This window comes from Podarcis liolepis (assembly GCF_965112155.1).
Source record: "Podarcis liolepis genome assembly, chromosome: 17".
NCBI classification, from domain to species: domain Eukaryota; kingdom Metazoa; phylum Chordata; class Lepidosauria; order Squamata; family Lacertidae; genus Podarcis; species Podarcis liolepis.
In genome coordinates, this window is record NC_139571.1 from 33,085,152 (window position 1) to 33,108,460 (window position 23,309).

General features: G+C 40.8%; 1 protein-coding gene across 4 annotated transcripts in view; it reads left to right on the top strand.

Moving 5' to 3' along the window:
* Positions 1-23,309, top strand: part of KCMF1 (potassium channel modulatory factor 1) — a 43,059-nt gene that overhangs the window by 14,744 nt on the left and 5,006 nt on the right. For 2 of the 4 annotated variants that reach the window (XM_083481550.1, XM_083481551.1), the window contains exons 2-3: positions 13,020-13,187; positions 19,003-19,142. In XM_083481550.1, the coding sequence (XP_083337676.1) occupies positions 13,020-13,187; positions 19,003-19,142 (308 nt within the window). Of the gene's footprint in view, positions 1-8,347; positions 10,639-11,021; positions 13,188-16,137; positions 16,993-17,336; positions 19,143-23,309 lie in introns of those variants that run through there. The other 2 variants (XM_083481552.1, XM_083481553.1) reach the window with 2 other exon arrangements.

Sequence of the window (23,309 nt, forward strand, 5' to 3'; positions counted from 1 at the left end):
TTAGCTGAGGTTCAGGAAAAGCAAAACTAAATGCTGCAGAAATTGTCTTCACAGTTGCATGGGAGGAGACAAGGGAGAAGGGAAGTGTGAGAGCTTGATACTTGCTTAGTCTTGTTCCAGCGAAGCATAAGTGACATGCATGTGTGATTTATCAATATAAAGAAAAGAAGGAAAAAGAAGACAGTGATCAAGTAATTACCTGAAAACCAGTAAAAATTTCCTTCAATACTTTTATTTAAAGAATTGGAATCGAAAACTATTTTTATTGTGGAACTGAAGTTAAGCTTTCCCATAATTGTATTTTCATGCTAGAAAAGGCTTAGCCTGTTGAATTTCTGTATGCCATATTAAAGGCACAAGAATCCTGTGTCCCCCCCCCCCATGTCAACCATAAACTGAAGCCTAGGCGAACCTTTTAGAGACCGAGTGCCCAAACTTCAACCCCAAACGCACTTATTTATCGCAAAGTGCCAACACAGCAATTTAACCTGAATACTGAGGTTTTAGTGTAGAAAAAACAATTCATACATTAACATCTTTTGTCTTAAAAGGAAAACGCAATAACAGAGCTTTCAATGATACAAACAACTTTTTTTGAAAGGTAAAAGTTTGCATTTGGCATGCTTTTGAACATTTAATGTGATTTTTGCTGTTGTATGCATGCCGATAATTTGTCTAACCTTGCTGAACTCAAGGCGGCTTCCTCCCAAGTAGAAACAACAGACTGGCCGGAGGCCCTGGCCCTGGCGCTTAACAGAAGTTGACACCTGCTCAACTGCTCACCAGGGTTACCACCCGAGAGCAGAACAGGAAGGCGGGTCGGGCACAACCAAGCATGATGGCGGAGAGGCGGAGCTAGCCCAGAGGCGGCCGTCAGGTTTGGTTGCGGTGGCAGATGGGCTTGATTGGTGACTTGAGTAGCAGTGGCACAGGCTTTGGATGGAGCAGCAGTTTCCCAGCATGAGCCCTCCCCACCCCCCACCCCTGGTGCAACCCTAAGGGTGAAAATGGTGCCCTAGCAGTGCTGGGACCATGCTGGAAGCGGCCAGGAGCCTCCTGCAGTGCTGGAGTGCCAGTTTCACCCCCTAGCTATGGCCCTGCTGGGGTGACGTTGCGTGTGCCCACAGAGAGGGCTCTGAATGCCCCCTCTGGCACATGTACCATAGGTTCGCCACCACTGGCCTAGGCTGTCAAATATTGTTGGATCACAGTAGCTGTCATAAGCCTTAACCATTGACCAGCTCTTAGGAGCTCCCTGGTGTCCAAACAACTCACATATGAAACACAGCTCTGACTCCAGTCATTGGCCAAAAGCACTGTTACTAAAAACACTCAGAGGTCCTCTTAACATTAGGTAAATTTTAAATTGAAATACAGTTGAACCTCCGTTTACATAACCCTCTGGTTACGTAAACATTGGGATGTGTGCACGGCAAATCAGAAAGTATTTTACCAGGTTTCGCCATGCATGTGCAGAAGTGGTTCTCAGGTTGCGAAAACTTCGGGATCCACCTGGACCTCCGGAATGGATCCCGTCCGCAACCGGAGGTACCACTGTATTAACCTATTCTAGTATTTTTTCTCCCAGAGGAATAACCTCTTTGTAGCAGAAAACACAATTTGTAGCACCTTAAAGACTAACAAATTTAAGTAACTAAATTTGGCACTGTTTATATACTTTAGAAGCAAGATGTATATATTTTGTAATGACACAGATTAAATATTTGTTTTGCAACTATGGTTTCTAAGAGCATTTAGTATGTGCATGATACAGTTAATTGTATTGAAGCTGCATTTCTTAGTGATGGCAAATTTAAAATCTGGCGGCAGAGTCCTAATCACGCTTCTCATGTCAGCTGGTCTGTAGCAGCATCTTTTATTTCCAGAGCACTCCTGTTCCATTTTCTGGTTGCTTGGTGTTCTGTAATCAGTTCAAGCTTTTTATGAAAGGAAGATTGCATAGAAGAGTTCTCCTTCCTGTCTATGGTCCATAGCCAATGGTAGTGAAGAACCTCATTGTTGTAGTATTATTGCTGCTACTATGTCATCCATGTACAGTACAAGATGTTTTACACAGAATGAGAGGACAGGCCCTTCCCCCAAGGGGCTTACACCCTAGAACAGTGTTTGAAATTCCCATTGTTCCAGGCATATTTTGTGACAGGAATTTCATTAATGCAAGCAGTTTCTGACTCTGGGAGCAGTACTGGGACTAAGATTTCAGTTTAAAACTGCCACTGCTGGAACGAAAGGAGAAGCTTTTCTGCCTATCCACTTCCAGCCACTGTAGGAGGACTGAAGAAGAGACCCTCATAAGAATATTATGGGGGTGGGCAGGGGAAGTATGGTTTTGTTTTTTGCAGTCTTCAGATGAGGACTAGACCATGTGAAAATGAATATAAGATTTTTGCTGCAGTTCATTCATTTTCAGCTTTATATTATTATTATTTTTTAAAAACGCGCCTAGTCATTCTGTTGTGGCACCTATAATTTAGTTTTAAGGTGCCATTTAGCTCCTAGCTTTCATATCTCAGTTTCTAAAAATGGAGGTGAGGGAGACAACAGAGGAAGGAGAGGGAAGCTTATGTGGAATAATTAAGTGGCAAATACGCTATTATTTTGGTTTTAGGTTTCCCTGGTCTCAAGAATGCATTCTAGTCTAATGGTTTCAGTTCCCTGGTTTCCCTTCCTATTGTGAGGGTGGGAAATTGCCTGAAGACTGGTACAAACAGGCAAACTGTTCTTCGGGGGGGGGGGATTATCAAATCATATGACTGAGCAGAATGAGGAAGCAGAGCCAGATTGATAGATGTCCAGTGGGAATTGGGGACCAATTTTCGAGTGTTGGTAAATGAAATCAGAGTTGTCTTTAGTTTTTGTTTGTTTAAAGGGTTAAAACACATTTTAAAAACCTCATGATAGTATTCCCCACATTGTTTTACTGTTATTTGAAGTTAAAGACAATCATAACTATTAGGGAAATTTTCGTATCTTTGAGATGCATTTGTATTCAGTAAATGTTTTGAGATCATGCAGGGCAGATGCAAACTGAAAAAGTACTGCAGTTGTTTGTTATGGTGTGTTGCTGTCATTTTACCAATTCAAGAGTGTATGCACTCCATTAATTGGGCGACCTGAGCGTATAATAGTTTTCTGTCTGTCTAATTCAGTTTGGAAATAGTTTTCCAGTGTAGACTAGTTTTTGTGCAGAATTGTGCATCTTAATTGAAGTCCTAAAAGGGGTAAAGCACCTTGTCTACTTTGTTAGCCTCAGTAAACAATAACCACCCATCAAAATAGGACAGTGGTAGTATCAGTGGTGTCCAATGGTAGTATCCTGGTTGTTGTGGATGCAAGCAGTTTTATTCTCCCAATTTCAAACTTGTGCTACCAAAAGCTCCTTCACCAGCCCCACCTGGGCAGACTGCAAAAGACAGAACCATCCAGAAAAGGTTGGTTGAACAGCACTTTGTAGATGTTGGGGTGGTGAAGAAATCTTTATTTGCCATAATCACTGCCACAAGAGGAAGGTGGCATAATGAGCTGTAGTTGATCAGAATTGCTGTGATTTTTTTTTGCCACCTGGGTTCTAGCACCCTGAAGCTCTGATGTATACCAAAGATTGGAGCAGACTCTGTGAAGCTGGAAAGGGAGCTGGAGAAGAGTTGCATCAGCCACCTGGTGTTGTGTCTCCATTCCACAGAGTAGCCAGTAATTTGACAGGACTGTTAGCCATGCCAGCTGGAAAGCCCCCTAGGGTCCCCAGTAATGGAGAGTCTATTAGTCTCCCTGTGTGTGTACCATTCTAATAAGGCCACCATCCTTGCATGGAGGAGAAGCCACCAATAATCTAAACCTCAACAGGAAGGGATCTTGACAATGACAAGGTGTTTGCTAATAAATCCTCACCCTCAGATTGCTGTCCTCCTGCTCAGTTGAGAGAATCGAGTATGTCTTGCCATATGTTGGTACACGCCTTTGATTGTCATGGTTGCAAAATGGAAACAAAGCAATATTCCCCTCCTTTACTTTGCTGTAAATGGTCTTATGTACATAAGAGTATATTGGAAGTCTCACTGAAGTTAATATTCCTTGTGGAAATATGTGTCACCAGCTCTGCTAGAATGTGGTTTGCAATATGTATCGGAGTGCACATCTAGTTCAGAGAAGTGCAGTGCATTGAAATTACATCTGCTTTTGGATGTGTTTTTGATTTAAGCTCTCAGGTGTGTATATAAATGCTAATATGTATCTTGGCTAGATCATTTTCATTTGCATGGACATTCCAGCACAGCTAGTCACACATAGCCATGACTAGAGTTAAAATAAGGTATTTGTGTATTGTTGTTTTCTCATTCCCCAACTTTGTGCACTCTAGATGCTTTCGACTACAGTTTCCATAAGCCCGAGCCATCACAGCTATAGCTGCTATAGTGAATATTTGTTGTTATTATTTCATTTATATCAAACCTTTTTCTCCAAGGAACATTTTCTCCAGGTTTCTCCCCCTCCTCTGTTAATCCCCACACAAACCGTATGAAGTAGGCTAGGTTGAAAGGCAGTGACTGGCCCATGGTCACTCAGTGATTTGAACCCTGGTCTCCCAGGTCTGACATTCTAACCTCTCTCTACACCACACTCATAGTTAGTGTTTTCATCAGTTGGGGTAACTAATGCTACAGTGTTGCCCAGTTTTCCCTGTTGTTCTTTTTCTGTCTACTTTGAATGGAAGATTAGGTTGCCATTTAGAAGCCTTTTTAGAAATACAATACCCTTAAATTGAACCTCGTCATAGTTCAAATGGAGATAAAACCTTGGTGCATGATACCATGATCATGGGCAAATCAAGCAGACTTCCATGGGAGAAATATTTTTGTTCAATCTTATTCATTGGTAAGGATTTTAAAGTTGAAGTCCTATATCTTCATTGATTTTTAAAAAATATAGTCTAGTTCAACTAGTAAATTACATGTCCAGTGAAATCCTGTGCATATTTGGAATGAGCTCCATTGTTGCTCCCTAATAAGTGTTCATAGTACTGCAGCCTGCATGTTAAAATGTCCAACAGGAAAGCTCTTTTTGCTTTTGTACCAGCTGAACTATAAGAAATTGGGTCAGAAACCAGTAAGAGATGGTTGCTCTTAAGGTATTTGTCTGAGGATAAAGCTGATAATTGCTCTTGATTATATTGTTTCCTTGTCTTCAGCACTGGAAAGTAGTTTTAATGAGTGAGGTTGCACAGCTATAGACAGGAAGCCCAACTGAAATTAGTTGGACTTAACTTCTGAATAAACATGCTTGGGAACTTGCTGCATATATGACTTCAGCATATAAAATGTGTCAGAATTGTGAGAAAATTGAACTATTTCCACCACATTATATTCATTGGAGCCTGTTCAGAATCGTAGCTTGTTTGTATTTCTCCTCTGCTACTCATATCTGTGTGTTTGTTTTTTGCCAGAACTATTTTATTTGCCCTTCCTGTTTTTACCTTGCAACTTCTCTGTTTTTCTTCATGGCAGCAAAGTGTTAGGTCCCTACTCAATACAAATCAGCCTGTTGTTTCTGCGCTAGGACTTCCCCTCATCCCTAGTTAGAACAACTGAAATCTGTTTTGTAGTGTTTTTCTGGCACACCAGCAAGCCTTTCAGTCCATGGATATTGTTCAGTGATACGCCTTCTTGAATTAATTATATGAATGAACATTTCAAGACATTATATTGGGTGCTTGTGAAGGAGGCTGTGGAGTCTCACATAAACAGACTCTTTGAATTCATATTTTTATTGATAACTTTAATTATCAATAAACATACATTCAGAAATCCTACTTACAAAAAACTACATTTATAAAATATGTAATATGGTTTTTCCATCACATAGCAACAACAACAACACCCCCATAAGGGTATAAATATTTTTTGCCCCATAAGCCACCTCTCAATGCTTGGTAAACATTGAAATGATTTCAGATATAGTGGATTGAAATGTCCTTTGTTCCTAATGCAATATTAATCTTATTAAGCCAACAATGAACTGAGGACAATTCATTAGTTTTTCATTACTCTGCTATTAACATTATTGCTGCTACTAAAAAAATTGCAACTAATTTTCAGTCCTTGTACCAATAAAATTTAAAATTTTCTAAAACCAATTGTGAGCACAGCAGAAGGCAGAGAAGCCACATTATAATAAAATGAGTATGTAGTTAAGGAGTAAAGTTAATCTGTAAGGCCTAAAGTATAATGTCAGCTCCTATACAAGTTGAAATTATACTTAATACTAAAGATACATTTAGTGTAGAAGTCCAATGATCTCACTAATAAAAGCTAAGGAGAAATTAGGACTTTGGGTGAATTTAAAATGAAGACAAAACCAAACTTACAATGTTTTAACATAATGAGTAACAGAGCGGACGTATTTAGTATATTTGGAACAATACAGAAATGTAAATCTGTACATTTATAATCTGTCCCCCACCTACCCACAGGCATAAATGATGTAAGATCCAAGTTTCTTTTCAGTTTTAACTAGATTTTGAAGTATGGGGTTCTTGGAGACTTCTTTGTTTTGTGGAAATAGCTGTATATACTGTTCCCAGTTTGTTGTTTTATATCAGGCTGCCAGTATCTGCAGCTATAACCTATTTCCCCATGTTACAGAGAATGCTGGAATCTTACTTTGGATAAAATAATTACTAAAGTATACAAATTAATATGATTCAAAACTTAAAACAGGGTAACTTAGGTTTTCTAAAAGCATTATTTTATTATTGTGCAGCTCAGCTTGATGTCAGAATGCTTAAAGGATGGTGATAAATCTTGTTACTTCCTAATTGTGCAGGAGGGTGTCTCCTTTATCATTAAAATACTGTACATTCTGTGGGCTCTGGCTAGTCAAAGGAAATGAAGTGTTTACAAAAATATTGTGGTAAGCATCAGCACTTAGTTTTTTTATGCTTAACTGTAAACTTATTCCAAACTATTTGAAAAAATTAGCTAAATTGCACCCTACACCAGTGTTTCCCAACCAGGGGCCATGTGGCCCCCTGGGGGCCTCCTGGATATTCCAAGGGGGGCCGCAGGTGAAAATTGCGTAAATGGGGGCCACAGCATGAGGTTAGGGGATCTCCGAGGGAGGTAAGAAGTGAAGGGGGGGAATCATTTATTTTTAAAAAAATCCTGATTGACTGGCAAGCCGCTTGGCCAATCACAAGTGGATAAGGGGGCGGCCCACCAGGGCCTAATGCTCCTTTTTGCCACATGTGTTTTCTTAGAGCAGTCCTGGTTTGTTTCTGGAGGGAGAGAGTGATTGCTGAGCCTCCCATTTTGACCAGTAGAACCTGCGATCCAGAACCCCCAGGTCAGGTAAGTGTGGTGGTGGGGTGGCAATTGGTAGGACTGGGCGATCTGGAGTTGCTTGTTGCTGCCACCAGTGCTAGGCCTGACTCTGCAAGGTGCAATCCACTCCTGCAATCAACACCTGGCAGATCAGGGCTTTCAGATGTTGCCAAGGGACGCTGCTGCAGCTTCGGCCTGGCTCTTCAAGGCACAGGGTGAAATCCACCCCAGTACCTAGCTGAATGGTGCGGCTGACTTGCATCTAGTAAATACCTAAGTGTCTTCTCAGAAGAAAGCCTCACTGAGTTCAGTGGGCCTTACTCCCAGGTAAAGGTGTGTGTGGGGGGGCTATAGGGTTTTATCTAGGCAGCCAGGACTCCTCCGGATGACATGATTTTTTTGCACCAGGTCAGTGAAGACCACTTGCTTTTTAAAATTTTCCCATATATACAGAACTCCCTGTGCACCTTTTGGATTATATCTGTAGGTTTTCCCCTCTGTGTCAAATAACTGTGCTCAGATAAATGTTGTTTACTTTTTATAATACATGGAAGATGGATCTCCTTTGGGAGGTTCTGAACTCTCCTTTCTTGGAGGTTTCTAAGCAGAGGTTGGATGACCATCTGTCATGGATGCTTTAGCAGAGTTTCTTACATTGCAGGGGGTTGCACTAGAAAGATGATTCCATGTTTTTCTGCTTTAACTATTTCATTATGTTCCTATCATTTTATGTAATTGTATTTTGTATAAATTATAAAAAATATAAGTAAATTACATTGTATAAATTATAAAAAAATATAAATAAAACATGTTCTATTTACAAACAAAACATTTAAATAGGTATAAACCTTTCTACCGGTATGATGGGAGGGGACATGGGTGTAGCCAGAATTTTTGTTAGGGGGGCAGACTTATGTTGGGGGGCAGAACCTAACCTCAGATTTGTATTGAATTGTATTGCTTTTTACTTGTGGGGGGCAGTTGCCCCCCTTGGTTACACCCATGGGGAGCCACAGTCGGAAAAAACCACCATTCTGAATTCAAAAGTCCTGAAAACCGCAAAATGAGAGCTGTTGGCAATGATGAGAACATGGATGTATTTCTTGTACCTTGAACTTGTCATCATGGGTTTATTTTTGAGACGTGCAGATGTTTTTGTTTATTTTTATATTGTATTCTGAAAACTGCCATGAACAAATGTGGAATTCCAAGATGTGGTCTTACTGTACATAAAGCCACATCCAAATCAAGCATTTATCTTATTAAGACTGAAGAACTTATTTTTTCTCCCTTTATTGCCTATTCATCTTCTGGAAGTTGAAGAGGGGAGGGACCGTTGCATATCCTGTTGGCTTAATTAATGCAGTGTCATGTGATGCTTGTGAGTCAGTGTGAAATGAATTTCCCTATAACTAGGGTTGCCACATTTCAAAAAGTAAAAACCAGGACACATAAAAAAAATGCTTGAGCTTTTTTAAAAAATGGTTGAGATTAGACATTTGGGTGCATTTACGAACAGTGATTACATAATTTTTAGTTAATGAATGTATTTTAACTAATTGACTTAAATTAATATTGCCAAAATATCATTCATAGGTATTTTAATAGGTACTGTAATAAGTTTAACATACAAATTTATTAACCCCAAACTACCATGTAGTATTAAAAATCACATTTGCTTCTAAAAATAGTTTTTCACTCTCTACTGTACTATCATATTGGAACCATAGTTGTCTCAACCAATAAAAGAGTGTATAGCCTTCACTCTCAGCCACATCTATTACAATTTGACTACCATTGTTTAATAAGGAGAAATTCTCAAATTGTGGTCTACAATCTTTGTTCATGTGGTCACAGAAAGGTTGCAGAAGAGTCAAGAATATTTGACCTTGGCCCTGTGCTTGATTAATTTTTTTCTGATGTGATGGTAGAGATTGAGGCTGTTTTGACCAGTGCCAGATTATTGAACTAGATAACAAGGCCCTGGCGTGGGGCCCTTGACCTTCATCGTATGTTGCTGGTGATTACTGATTTCTCCCTAAACACCTGCCAGTTAAGGTACTCATCTTAGCAGTCTAGCCTGGTTTATTACGAGATCCACAAAGAACCCCAGCAATTTTCAAGTGGCCTATGGAAAATACAGGGGGGGAAGTGAGAACGATTGGTCAAATGACACTTTAGTTCAATCTGCCAATTTAAAATTGATCCCTCAAACAAAAGAGGATTTGCACCTTCATGGACTGGTGTAGTTTGAGTACTGGAGTCTCTTGAACTTACTTGCAACAAGTGATCAGGTTCTTGAACTTGCACTGGAAAGGTGTGTAAGTGGTGTAAACTGGGCCATTCCCACTTTATGAATTGTAAATCAGTGTTAGAAACTCGTATACAGTCGCCAAATGACACCTTAAACCTGAGTTACAGTCGCCACAATGGAATATCTAGGCGCCACCCCCCCCCCCCGTTGTTATGCTGAAAATAAATTGTGTATATCATCAGTACAATAAAATCCAAAAATCATAATGTGGTGCTTTTCCACACTTTTGCTGCTGTTTTGATTCCCTTGGGTTATTTCAGGTGTCTTTTGTGGCCTTTGAAAAATGGAAGCAATTAACCATTCTGAAAAGAAAGCATCAGAAGGAGCACCGGAAACTGCACAAGGTTGCCTGGCTCCTCCTTCAGGACTGCCCCAATCAACCGTCAGAGCCCAGCCTGGCCCTGCAACTTTTTTTTGGGGGGGGGTGCTCTTGTAAAGGAATCCAATTAAGTAAACACTGCTCCAGAGCGTTTAATTACAAAATTGAAATACTGTGATATTGTATATTGCTGTTTGATACAAACATTATTTACGCCTTCATTATAAGAAAGCTTATAACATTTTGATGAGAAAGCAAACCCCATTAAGCTCACCTTAACATTTCTAGATGATACCAAAAGAAACAGCAGCCTTTTAAATTTGGACGCGGAAACGTTAGCGGCTGAATAATGCTGAAAACATCTTAGGAAAGTAGTCTGTTCCATCATTTAAAATTAGATTGAGCCATTTTTATCTTTATCCTTCTACCCTCCAGTGGCATAGCTTTCAGTGGTTCTGTCCTATTTCTATTGGCAATCTAAATCTGTTGGGGAAGTAAAAGTGTGGGGATTGGGGAGACAGAAAACACCTCGGCTGAAGTTCAAGGGCGAATGGTCATAGAACAACGTTGGAAATTGGGTCAGCGTTCTGGAAATCCAAAGAGAGGTGGTTTTATTGCTGATAAATGGAGTGCTTGTATGTTGATTGAGGCCTGCCATTTAGTTGGAGGTAAAGGTAAAGGTAAAGGTACCCCTGCCCATACGGGCCAGTCGTGTCCGACTCTAGGGTTGTGTGCTCATCTCGCTCAAGAGGCCGTGAGCCGGCGCCGTCTGAAGACACTTCCGGGTCACGTGGCCAGCGTGACGAAGCTGCAGCTGGCGAGCCAGCACCAGCGCAGCACACGGAAACGCCGTTTACCTTCCTGCTATAAAGCGGTACCTATTTATCTACTTGCACTTAAGGGTGCTTTCGAACTGCTAGGTGGGCAGGAGCTGGGACCGAACGATGGGAGCTCACCCCACTGCGGGGATTCGAACCGCCGACCATTCGATCAGCAAGTCCTAGGCACTGAGGTTTTACCCACAGCGCCACCCGCGTCCCTTTAGTTGGAGGACTGTTGGCTTAAAGTGTGGGTGTGATTTTTGTTAGGAAAGCAGTTCTATTTTATTGTCACTGATGCACATTCATATTTCACTTATCAATAATTTACTAGGGCTGGCAACGTTGGGGGGAGGATGTCCTCATTACAGGTAGTCTGAAAGACGAAAATGCATGGTGCATTCTTGGTACAAGCTCACTGCATAGCAAGTTGCTATATTTTCTCAGCCTCGGTGTTCCCTGCCCTCAGTTGCATTGTGTGGTCTATGTTACAGTGTTGCTGTAAGCACTATTTTGAGTACCTTGATTTGTAGTAAGTGATCCGTGGCAGTACTGCCCTTGTGAAGGCTGTGAGCTGGTGTCTGCCAGTTAAGTGTGAGAGTCATTGTAGAAATACAGAACCAGCTGCCAGGGTCTTCTGAAAAATAGTTGTGGTTTTGAGAGATTGGCATGGATTGAAGCGAGGTACTGCTCACGATCTTTGCTCTAGATCTGTAACTGAAAGAGAACGTTCAGTTCTCTTTAAACATTTGCATGGCAATTACAGACAGGCAATTGTGCAATTACTATAAATTAGAAGCTTGAGATTATGAGTTTACTAGGTATTTTAAAACATACCTAGAAACATTTTAAAGTTGGTTAAATGTTATGTGGCTCTTAACAGATTCATAAATAAGATTCCTATTCATGCAAACTTCTAAATAAAAAGTGGGAAGGTTATTACACTTTGTAGTTGTGGGTTGTTGTTTTTTTGCAAATTATTATCTTTAGGATTATGCATATGTTGGGTTGGATCAGGATATAAAGGTAAAGGGACCCCTGACCATTAGGTCCAGTCGTGACCGACTCTGGGGTTGTGGTGCTCATCTCCCTTTATTGGCTGGAGCCGGCGTACAGCTTCCGGGTCATGTGGCCAGCAAGACTAAGCCGCTTCTGGCAAACCAGAGCAGTGCACGGAAACGCCGTTTACCTTCCCGCTGGAGCGGTACCTATTTATCTACTTGCACTTTGAGGTGCTTTTGAACTGCTAGGTTGGCAGGAGCAGGGACCGAGCAAGGGCAGCTCACCCCGTTGTGGGGGTTCGAACCGCTGACCTTCTGATCGGCAAGTCCTAGGTTCTGTGGTTTACCCCACAGTTCCCCCACCCACGTCCCTGGATCAGGTTATACTCTTGTGCAAATATAAAATCAAACAGAATAACTTATTCTGCTTGGTGGATTGGATTCTGCTCCAGCAGTAGCTCCACCTTAAGGACAAAGTGGGGGAAAGAGCGTTCCAGGAACAGTATTATCCTTGGAAAGTCTGCATCCAAATCCCTGGCTGCAGAAACATTGCAGAATGTGAAGAAAATTTGTATTGTAGTGCAAGGAGATCTCTGGAATGTTGCTACTTGGGTAAGATCTCTGGAACTTGTTGCTACTTGGGTAACAAGGACTAATAGAGAGGTTGTGTGGTTGTGTCAGATGAAAGATGTGGAGCTGAAAATTTTCTTCTACCATATTCTTCTGTTGAAAAGTTTCTCCTTTTAGAAACTCATTATTTCATTTTGTTATTGACCATTCTTCTGAATTAACACATTGCCAGTCAACTGAAGTGGACACAATAGTAGTTATAGTTAAACTCAAAGTTACTATTAATTTTTAGGTGACTACTGCTAGGAAGCACAGATATTTATCTACACAGCTCTTCAAGCATGCTACAATTAGTATGTTAATGATATCCAGTGATTTTCATACTTTGAGTTCTTGTTTTCAGGGTTAATTAAGAAGATATTCACTAAGCAACCCAAATGGGTTTCTTTCACATAACTGCAATAACTACACCCAAATTTGTTGTTTGTTCGTCCAGATTATAGCCCACCTTTCTTTCCCAATAGAAACTATGTGACTAACACGAAACACTTAACAGTGGAGTTAAATTAATTTTTGAAGTTGTAGGTATTACTAGGTTCACTACTTCACATTTAAATGTAGTATAATGTATAGTTAATAACCATTTCTTTTTGTTTGTAGGTGTCAGCTGCGATGCATGTTTAAAAGGAAATTTTCGAGGTCGCAGATACAAGTGTTTAATTTGCTACGATTACGATCTGTGTGCATCTTGTTATGAAAGTGGTGCAACGACGACAAGGCATACAACTGACCATCCAATGCAGTGCATACTAACAAGGGTAGATTTTGGTAAGTGATTCTTGCTTTTTTGGGGGGTCACAAGACATATATAGTGATTTTTATATAACTTAGGATGTTTCCCAAACTAACCTTGCTCTTTTCAGATGGCATACGTATACATTATTTTGTTTTGCTTTTATTTTTCTTCATTTAGTTTTGATTGCATTTAATATGAGCACTATTCAGACAAGCACTTCACAGGGAATTAAAAAAAGTTAAGCCCCTTGCTGACACTTTATGATTTTTAGCCTCCCATCCAATCGATGTTTACTTGGGAGTGAAGCCTAACTGGACTCAGTGAAACTTCTGAGTCAACTTGCATAGAATTGGATTTTGTGTATAAGAAGAAACAGGAAGATGGGAAGGGATATTCGGTTATTTAAAAAGCACATGAGAATTTTCATAAACATGAATAATCAAATACAGGTTAATTCCTTTTTATTGTTGCTGTTCATCAGTGGTTTGTTTTGTTTTATTTTGTTGAACCTGGAATTAGAAGGAAAAACAAGTGAAGTTAATTCCTTAGCCTTTCAAGACGAAGTAATAGTGTGGCAAGTGGAAGTAGAATGCAAATTGTAGATACAGAATTCAAAGTGTTGGGGGATTTGAGAGCGAGAGAAAACATTTCAAAAATGAATTGGTACCTTCCCCCAGAAAACCGAAGGTATAAACCTGTGCAATATGGCTATTCTCATTTTAGTGGTACAGAACTTCAAATATTAAATTCCAATAATATATATATGAAAAGCCCACAGCATAATCAGAGCAGAGTAAAAGTAGCCAGCATGCCATCAAAAATAACAAGTTGTTCCATTTTGGTGGTCAAAACGTGTGTTGGCTCAGCTGGTGTATGTTTTGACCACCAAAATGGAATTAGATGTCTCTAATTTGTAACTGTTTCTTGTTCGTTTTCTCTTTCTCTCTCTCTCTCTCTCTCTCTCTCTCTCTCTCTCTCTCTCTCCCTTGTGGGGGAGAACTGCTGTAGCCACTGCACTACACCTTTTGACTTTGATACATAACATATTCACTTGCTTAAACCATGTAATTTTGCGTTGCTAGACATACTACAGGTTTGGGCAGCCTCTGTAGCTTCAGTGCACCTTACTCATTTCTTGTATCTCCTTGGGACATACCTGGGTTATAATGGTGCTACGGGAGTGTAGCTATAAAATACCTTCCAGTCATGTAAGCAGGTTCTCTTTTACTAATTTTATAGCTCTCTCTTACTTTGAGGTTCTATGACTTTATCATTGTTGAAACGTTATTTTTAATATATATGATCAAAATTTATTTGTCTGAAGCATTTTAAACTCCATTCTTCAGCCTGAGATAAGACTCCTTTGAGGCCAATATTTTGTTTTGAAGTGGTATTCAAACAGAGGGAGGGCATATTAGCTCTCCAGACAAGTACCAGAGCCTATATTTAGCAGAATGCTGCCTCCAGTGTATGTGGTTGTACGTCTATCAAGTACAGGTTTGTTTAGTGTGGTTTACCTGCCTCCTCTCAAGCTTGTTTGGTGGTTTGACAAAAATAGGAGAGCTGCAGTTTCTTCATTCACACATTACAGTGTTTCCTCCTCATCCACTTATGAATTACGTTTGTCTCCTGTATTCCAGTTTCGACATACAGCCCTTAGCTTGTCCTGTCCCTATTCTCTGAGTGGAGTTGCAGGAAGTCCAGCCAGAAATTTCCCTCAATTTATTCCCTCCCTTCTGCCTGTCCATTCCTCAGCCAGGCCTTCTGTCAAATCTTTGGGAGAAGAGGATCTGTGAAAGAGCCTGTGTGGGGTCAAGCAGGGAACTGGGGAGACTCAGGTCCAAGTTTCCACTGCACCATCAAGCTCATTGGCTACTTCACAGCTTGTTGCAAGGATAAGATGGGGTTGAGGGGAAATCTAAAGGCTCATATGTGTTTATTTCAAGAAAATGGGTTCATCCTGGAAGTGTGGTGGTTGTTGCATGTCAGGGGTAATCACCCCCCTTCATGGATAGGTTGGTTTGCATAGTAAATCACCACAACCCGTGCCAGTACAGGGAAGTGTATCATTGGTATGGTGCCTTTTATTATAGAAGAGTCTGCACAGGACATAGATTACAGATGGTAGCTATATGCACAACCAGCAGAGGGTTGTGATTGTGCCGGACTGTGCGTTGAGAAGAACTATGCTGCTTCTGCAGCGTTGTGCAGCAGAAGCACAAGGGGAGAATTCGCAAAGTATGAGTTATGAATCAGGCCTGAGTGGAACTAACTTGCTGTTTACACACCAGCTCATATCCTGTTCTGCTTTCTGGTTTGTTTGCTGTAGTGTAGAAAAGGACTTCTGGAGCTGCAAACTTCTTGCAGAAAATGAGGGGGCCAAATTTCACTTTGTGAAATGTGACTAATGTCTCCTGTGGCTTATAATTTTTCCCATGTTACATTTTGTTCAGACGTGTCACTGGAAGACCTGAGTATACTGGGCCTTTCCCGCTATATTGGCATTTCATTCTACTTTGCATTTCATTTTAAAAGAAGATTCAGGAGTGAGGAGCAGGAACAATTCATAAACACAAAGGGACAGGCGGCTCTTTGCATTTTCTTCTCTTTGATGAACCAACCCCTTTTTAAAATTGTTTATTTTTAATTCAATGGGTATGCATGTGTTTTTTTTTAAAAAAGAGAAAAGAACAAAACAACAGTACACATCTTGGGTACATAAAAGAAAAAAAATGGCACCATTTTTTTATATATAAATTCACATTTAGATTAAAATAATGAAAGAGCGTTAACAGATTCTAAATGTAAGAAAGAAAAATTTGGGTAAGTCATGGGTAAGGTAAACAAATGGGTAAAATACTAAAACTACTTTCAGATAAATAATTTGTGGGGACTATATTGAGCTTGGGCGATTCTGAGATATGTAATAAAATTACAACAAATATCCACATAATCCTCAGGCTCTGCATTTTCCTGCAGCATACACCGCTGATGAGCAATTTTTTCCATGACTGCAGCATGTACAACCCTTTTGAGCCAGTTATTGATTGTAAAATTTGAAACCATCTTTCCATCCCTGGGCCCACAGCAGGGCAGGTTTCCGCTACCAGATAAAGGCCAAATGGTTTTAATGTTGCTGAGGAGTTGTTGCTTTAAAATGTAGAGAGGAGGTACCGAGCTTGAACTGGCTGGACCACGTTACCAATAATGTTGCAAATTTCCCCCATAACTGCAACCCAGTACTGACTCTTTGCATTTCCTTCCCTCTGATGAAACAACCTTTTTTATGATAGTAGGATCTAGTATATAGAAGACTTCTATCCCACTTTTAAATATGGGTTCTCAGAGCTGCTTGCGAAAGAAAAATAAAACAATATGAATAAGCATCAAATGAAAACAAATAGCATAAAATGGAACAGGTCCATCAAAGCCTCCAGTTAAGTGCCTCAGCAAATTGATTCACCTGCAGGGTTGACTGCTTCAGCCTGGAGCTCTACTGGCAAGCACCACTCCCCATTCCCCATGCCCCATGCCCCCAAACCACAAAACACCACTAGCTTTATCTATGGTGTTACAGATACATTGTGATGCCTGGATTGCAGTGCGAAACTTAAGATTTGCCCTATTCGGACATGGATTCCAGAGGTTTCTGGCTAGTGTCTGGGATGACTGTTGCAAATAGCTAAACCAGAACATCATTTACAGAAACAGCGGTAATGGTACCAAAAGCTTTGCTCTGCAGACCAAAACTGATGGGGAGGCTACGTGTACTCTTAAAAACTCTTCATGCTCCTACAGAGATTAAAATCCTTTATAGTGAGAAACACATGTACAGTGGTACCTCGGGTTAAGTACTTAATTCGTTCCGGAGGGCCGTTCTTAACCTGAAACTGTTCTTAACCTGAAGCACCACTTTAGCTAATGGGGCCTCCCACTGCTGCCGTGCCGCCAGAGCACGATTTCTGTTCTCATCCTGGAGCAAAGTTCTTAACCCGAGGTACTATTTCTGGGTTAGCGGAGTCTATAACCTGAAGCGTATGTAACCCGAGGTACCACTGTATTACAAAAAGTGATGGTTCTTCAGTAGATTTTCATTTAAGAAAATATTGGTTGACTACAAGGGGGCGTAGGGAGCCTGTTAGCTTATTGCCATGGATATAGTTTTCTGGGATATTCATTAGAACTCACTTGAAAACAATATTAATGTCACTTATGTGGCCTCATTAAAATCTGCTTAAGTGCTAGAGTAGAGATATATAGAGCAAGCTTTCTTAAGTACTGTCCTATTTCTGTTGGTTTCTGTGGGACCAGGTAGCAGTCTGTATTCCTGAGTGACATTCTTGCTCTTTTTCAAGTTCACATAAGCATCATTTGTGTATTTTCATAGCTTGGTACGTACAGCAGCATTCAAGGATGTTTTCTATTTTGTATGTTTGAGGAAGAATAGCTGTACTTGGATCTTTTACCCAACCTTTCTTGTATTGGAGTAACTTTCACTGCGGGGAGAGTGGGATTATCCGGCTTCAAGCATTCCGTGTTGCTTTAATGTTTGCATTGTGCAGTCATAACATTTGTTCCCTGTTGAGAAGAGGGGTCAGCAAATCAGAATCTAACATCTGGGACCTGCATTCTGTCACTACAATTTGTCTCATTCCTGAAGCAAACCTTTCCCCAGGACTGCATTTAAACAGTTTGGTGGTATAGATGTTAATCTTGGTTTCAAATTCTGGTTTAAGGGAATTGTTGGTTAGTTCTAACCAGGTTTAACGTTAGAGCTGACAGATTCCTTCAGCATAGTTAAGACATGGAGAATAGGTGGCAGTTTTTCAAGTGAGGCAGCACATATATCTAGTAGAGGTTATGTCTGTCATTATCATAGAATCGGAAGGGATCACCAGGGTCATCTAGTCCAACCCCCTGCAATGCAGGAATCTTTTCTAACCCACAACCCTGAGATCAATTCTCCTGCTCTACTGGCTGAGTCCAGTCTGCCAAGTGCACTGCTGTTGCTGCTGCTGCTACTCATGGTATATTCATTTCATTGTGGGACTTCTGCGGGAACAAAGAAAATGCTTCTGCTTTCAATGGGGAAATAATATTTTCCTTGCATAAACACATGTCAAGTAAGGCTTTATTGTCATTCTACAGTTGTGGTGGTGGAGAGCAGCAGTTTGTGTTTCTGCTTGTATATTTGTTTGGGGTTGCTTGGCTTTGTGACCACTTTCTTGTGAGTCCAGGTGTACAAACTACAAATGCAGCAGAGGAAAACTGGATCTGGTGTTTGAGCTTTTCTTGTTTAAAGAACTAATGATGTATATTATTCTGTAAGATGCCTTAGTGGTTGTTGACACTGGTTTGTTTTCAGGTGTGAAAATATTAACACACTTAGCACTTCTAAGCATAGTATTATTAGGATTACTTTGTGTAGGAAAATGTCATTAGCCTTGTAGATTCTTTCTCAGTTCTGAATAATAATTAATAAAAAAAAGATTATGTGGCTAACAAAACACAAAATGAAAATCCTGTAGTGAGAGATGATTGTGTTCGATTGGGTGTGCAGAACAACTTGTGTAAACTCAATAGAACTTCCCCCCTCCCCCAAATCTGCTCTGGAGATTTGGAGGCAAACCCAGAGCAAATTTGGGGGCTGCAGGGGGAAGAAAGAGAGGGAAAGTTGTGTTGTACTCATGGAAGTTCCACACATACTGTGAATTAGTTGGATGCAACTCTTCATAATTGAATTGTACATTAGACCATATGTTTGAGTTAAGTTTAATGTGTCCTATATTTGTAACCATGATCATTTTTTTATGAATGGAATTCTCACATATCTTATTTTTTCCCCAGATTTGTACTATGGTGGAGAAGCTTTCTCTGTAGAGCAGCCACAGTCTTTTACTTGTCCTTATTGTGGAAAAATGGGGTATACGGAAACATCTCTTCAAGAACACGTTACTTCAGAACATGCAGAAACATCAACAGAAGTGGTAAGCACAGTCAGCCTTGCTTCTGAATAACACCAACAATAGCTTGAAACTTGAAATTCTGCCTATCGTGGGGTTTTTTAAAAATAGAAAATTAGTTACAATTTATAAATACTAATTTAATATTAAAAGTTGCAGGAGATCACTTACCAATGTCTTTTTTTTCCCATTGACAATTTTATTTTCAGGTTTTCTCTTCTGGCCCCGCTTCCCCTGGAAAATCCTCCCCTGGAAAATAATACAGACTTTACCTTGAGAATCCTTTGTGCCATATCTGAGCAAATGCAGTTGCCCCTTCTCTATTCTGAATGCAAGGCCATGCTATTTACACTTGGAGGAAACGTGTGACCAAAATGCTTTAAAAGAGAATCAAGCAAATTCATGGAGCAGAGGGCTATTGAGGGCTAGTAGCCAGGATAGCTATGGTCTGCCTCCATACATGGAGGCAGCAGAGCTTTTGAATATCAGCTGCTGGAAACCACAGGAGGGGAGAGTGCTCTTGCACTTGAATCCTGCTGGCTGATTTCCCACAGGCATGAGTTCGGCCACTGTGAGAACAGGATGCTGGATTAGATGGCACACTCGCCTGATACAGCAGGCTCTTCAGCCAAATATCTATCTTTAGGGTGTTCAGAGACCTTCACGTACATTATCTCAATAATCCTTACAACTACCCTTTAAGGTAGACCAGTATTGTAGACCACAGTGATCCATGCGACAGTCGTCTCCAGGCTTGACTACTGTAATTCGCTCTACGTGGGGCTGCCCTTGAAGCTGTCCCAGAAACTCCAGCGGGTGCAGAGTGCTGCAGCGAGGCTCTTCATGGGGTCTCTGCCATGGGAGCATATTCACCCAGTGCTTTTCAAGCTGCACTAGCTCCCGATGGAGTACAGGGTCAGATTTAAGGTGCTGCTTTTGACCTTCAAAGCCCTTCACGGCCTAGGATCCTCGTACTTACAGGACCGCTTCTCCCGGTATGCCCTGCGGAGAGCCTCAAGGTCCATAAATAGCAACACCCTAGTGGTCCCGGGCCCTAAGGAAGTTAGATTGGCTTCAAACAGAGCCCAGGGCCTTTTCAACTCTGGCTCCGGCCTGGTGGAACGCTCTGCCTCATGAGACCAGGGCTCTGCAGGATCTGATTTCTTTCCGCAGGGCCTGTAAGACAGAGTTGTTCGCCTGGCCTTTGGCTTGGAGCCAATTTGATTCCCTCCCTCCCTCTCTTTTTTTCTTTTCCTTCTCCTCCTGTGATGAGGCTACATTTTAATATTTTAATGTTTCAATATTTTAATATTGTATTTTAATTTTGTTTTTAAGTTGTAATCATTCAACTTGTTTTTATTATTGCTTGTAAGCCACTCTGAGCCCGGCCTTGGCTGGGGAGGGCGGGGTATAAATAAAAATTATTATTATTACTACTACTACTACTACTATCCATGCATTTCCAGAGGCAGCCTATGAAGCTCATTTGAGCCAGAGACTTGCTGGCTTGTAGCTCATACTCTTTAACTATGCAATATGCTAGCTTTCAGAGGATAGCATGCATGGGAGAATAATCAGAAATATTTGGGTTGTGATTTCTTTTTTTGGGGGGGGGGACATCGGAGGAAACCTGGTTCTCTCATTTTCTGCGCTTTGGTTACAGTAAGATCCCTGTTCTTTTGTTAACATCGCAAGCTTGAGCTTAGTAGGGTGCAGTTTCATTTTTACCTAGGTAAAGACACCTATATAGTGTTGCCATTGAATCAGCATATTCTGAGTCCATCAGCCTGTGGACAGTTTGGTGGTTGGAGAATAAAACAAATTTTGCTTCCAAGTCCAGGTTTACATTAGAAATTTGGTGCAGAAATTGCTAGTTTTCAGTTAAAGAATGTTCAGCTGATTCATCATTTTCCTTTTAATTGATTATGTGTAACTAAATATGCACATTATCAAAACCTCCATATGCTGGCTTGAAATACTGGATGAAGAACAACTGTTCCATTATTGTCCTTATAGTGAAGTCTTCCAAATATGTAACCAAGCACACCTTTCTGCAGTTGAGGTATTTGTATACCTTATTGAAAGGCTCAGTTAATACTCAGAGTTCAAGCTTTCATTGACTAATCTACCAATTAAACCTTGCAGCACTACTGATCTTACAATTCAGCCCGTAACATAGTTAGGATTGATTCCACAGGGTGGCAGTAATGTTTCATAGATGTGAAATACTATACCAGTCTGAATGGTGATGATAGTGCTTAGCAAAGTGCTCCATTCTTCCTGGTATCCCAGGCATTGCTCTTGAGAGTTTTCTGTGCAATGCCGTAGGGAGGTTAGGCTTATTCCAGAAGTAATCAGAGGAACCATAATCCTGTCTCATTCACTTAGAAGTCTCTCTGTCTCTGCAAATGTGGCAGGTTGCTTGCAGGCAGCTCTTAAGGTTTTTCTCCTATGCTCCAAACTGATGACTTAGCAAAGGCAGCTCAGGTAACAGCAAAGGAGAAGACTGGAAGGGGCAGAGGTGCCTGAGCGCTGCCTAACAAAATCAGAACTTGTATATAGGTTTATTTAAATTGTATTCATCAGATTTGATGCACCAATAGGTGTGGCACAGAAAAGCTTTGAAGTCTTGTATGTTTTGGTCTCCTGGACAAACTCACACAGGATTATCTGTCATTTATAAAATCCCTTGGGTTTAAAGAGACTCTGCAGAAAGAAATATTAACCTTCTCGGGAAGAAATATTGGGCAGCAAAACTTGGTATGCGTCAGTGCATGTTCTTGCATAGTCAGATAAGTCTGCATTTTGTGTTCATTTTACTTCTCATTATTGAAAACAGAGTGGCACAAGAAGACACAGCAAGCTTAAAAGTATGGCGACGTGGCTGAAGCTGTTTCCCGTCCCTTTAGTAAAATGATTGAGCTAAATCAAATCACTCATATTTATTGAAACACAAGTGCTGTTAAATCTTCCCTTTGTAATCGTTTGTTTTCTGTCTAAAGTGGCTGCTGTGTTCCATGTTTCCAATTATTATTACAATTGTTTTATGTATTGCCTTCTAAACCACTGAATCAAGGCAATTTGCACATAGGATAATTAAAAACAGTTAAAGCACACAAAAAGAACAGATGCCTTTAAAACAGAACTAAAACGTTTAACAAATGGACACTCATGGTAAACACCCATTTATCCGTCTGGGAAATATATTTGATGTTGCATCTGCTTTGTAGTTTTGTTTGTTTTTTGTACAAGTCCTACTTTCAGTACTTTTATCTGGCTTGAAAATAACCTCTTGGCTGGGGTAATAATTGTTTTCAGACAAGACAGCCCTGTGTTTAGTATTGTCCTGTAATATTAGTATAGTGGTAGGTGATCTGCTTTTCTCCTCATCTCCTCCTGGAAAGGAGAAACAGCTTCTGTGTTCTGCCTCCAGAATGAAGATCCTCTGCTTTCAAGGCTGCTTACTAGGCTTTCTGTTTTTCTGCCTTTCTAGGGGGGGGGCGGGGGGCGAGTGCAAACCTCCAGAATGAAGCGCTCTCATACAGAATTCTGTTTGGAAGGATGTGCCCCAGTTGCCTGGACTGACCCTATATTTCTTTCCTACCCTTTCTCGGTAGCAGAGTGTTAGGGACAAAAAGTAGTTCTGTTAGGGAGAGAATCAGTCCAAGCAAGCCCCCTCCTCTGGAGTTTGCCAAGATAAACTAGGTGGAGCTGATGAACTAGTTCCTCTCTAGCAAGGAAGAATATACCAGCCCACACTCTGTCTCCATAGCAGTGCCATGGAAGCTCCCTGCTCTTTTGCCTTCTTTTAGACACAAAGTGCTCCGTGTTACGTCTGGGGGAGTCAGAAAAGAAGCAGTTGCTTTAAGAGCCGTGGTTTGTGAAGAAACTATGAAGTAGCAAGGACAGTTGCTCATCTTGGCTCTTCCCTGTCCAGCAGCATGAAAGGCACAGGGCTGTACCTGTTTGTATGATAGCAGCTCCTTCCTGTTTGTACTGGCAGCAAGGAGGGGAGCAGTGCTCAGGCGACAATCAGGTGACTGAATGGGGGCTTTCCCTGACTTCCTGATTATTTGGAAGGCTGGTCTTCAGAATCGTTATGAACTGGAGGGTGAGTTGTACGAGGGCTGCTATTTTCTCAGCATGTAGTAGCTTCTGTTCAGCGTGTTGGTCATTTTTTTTTTGGCCTTG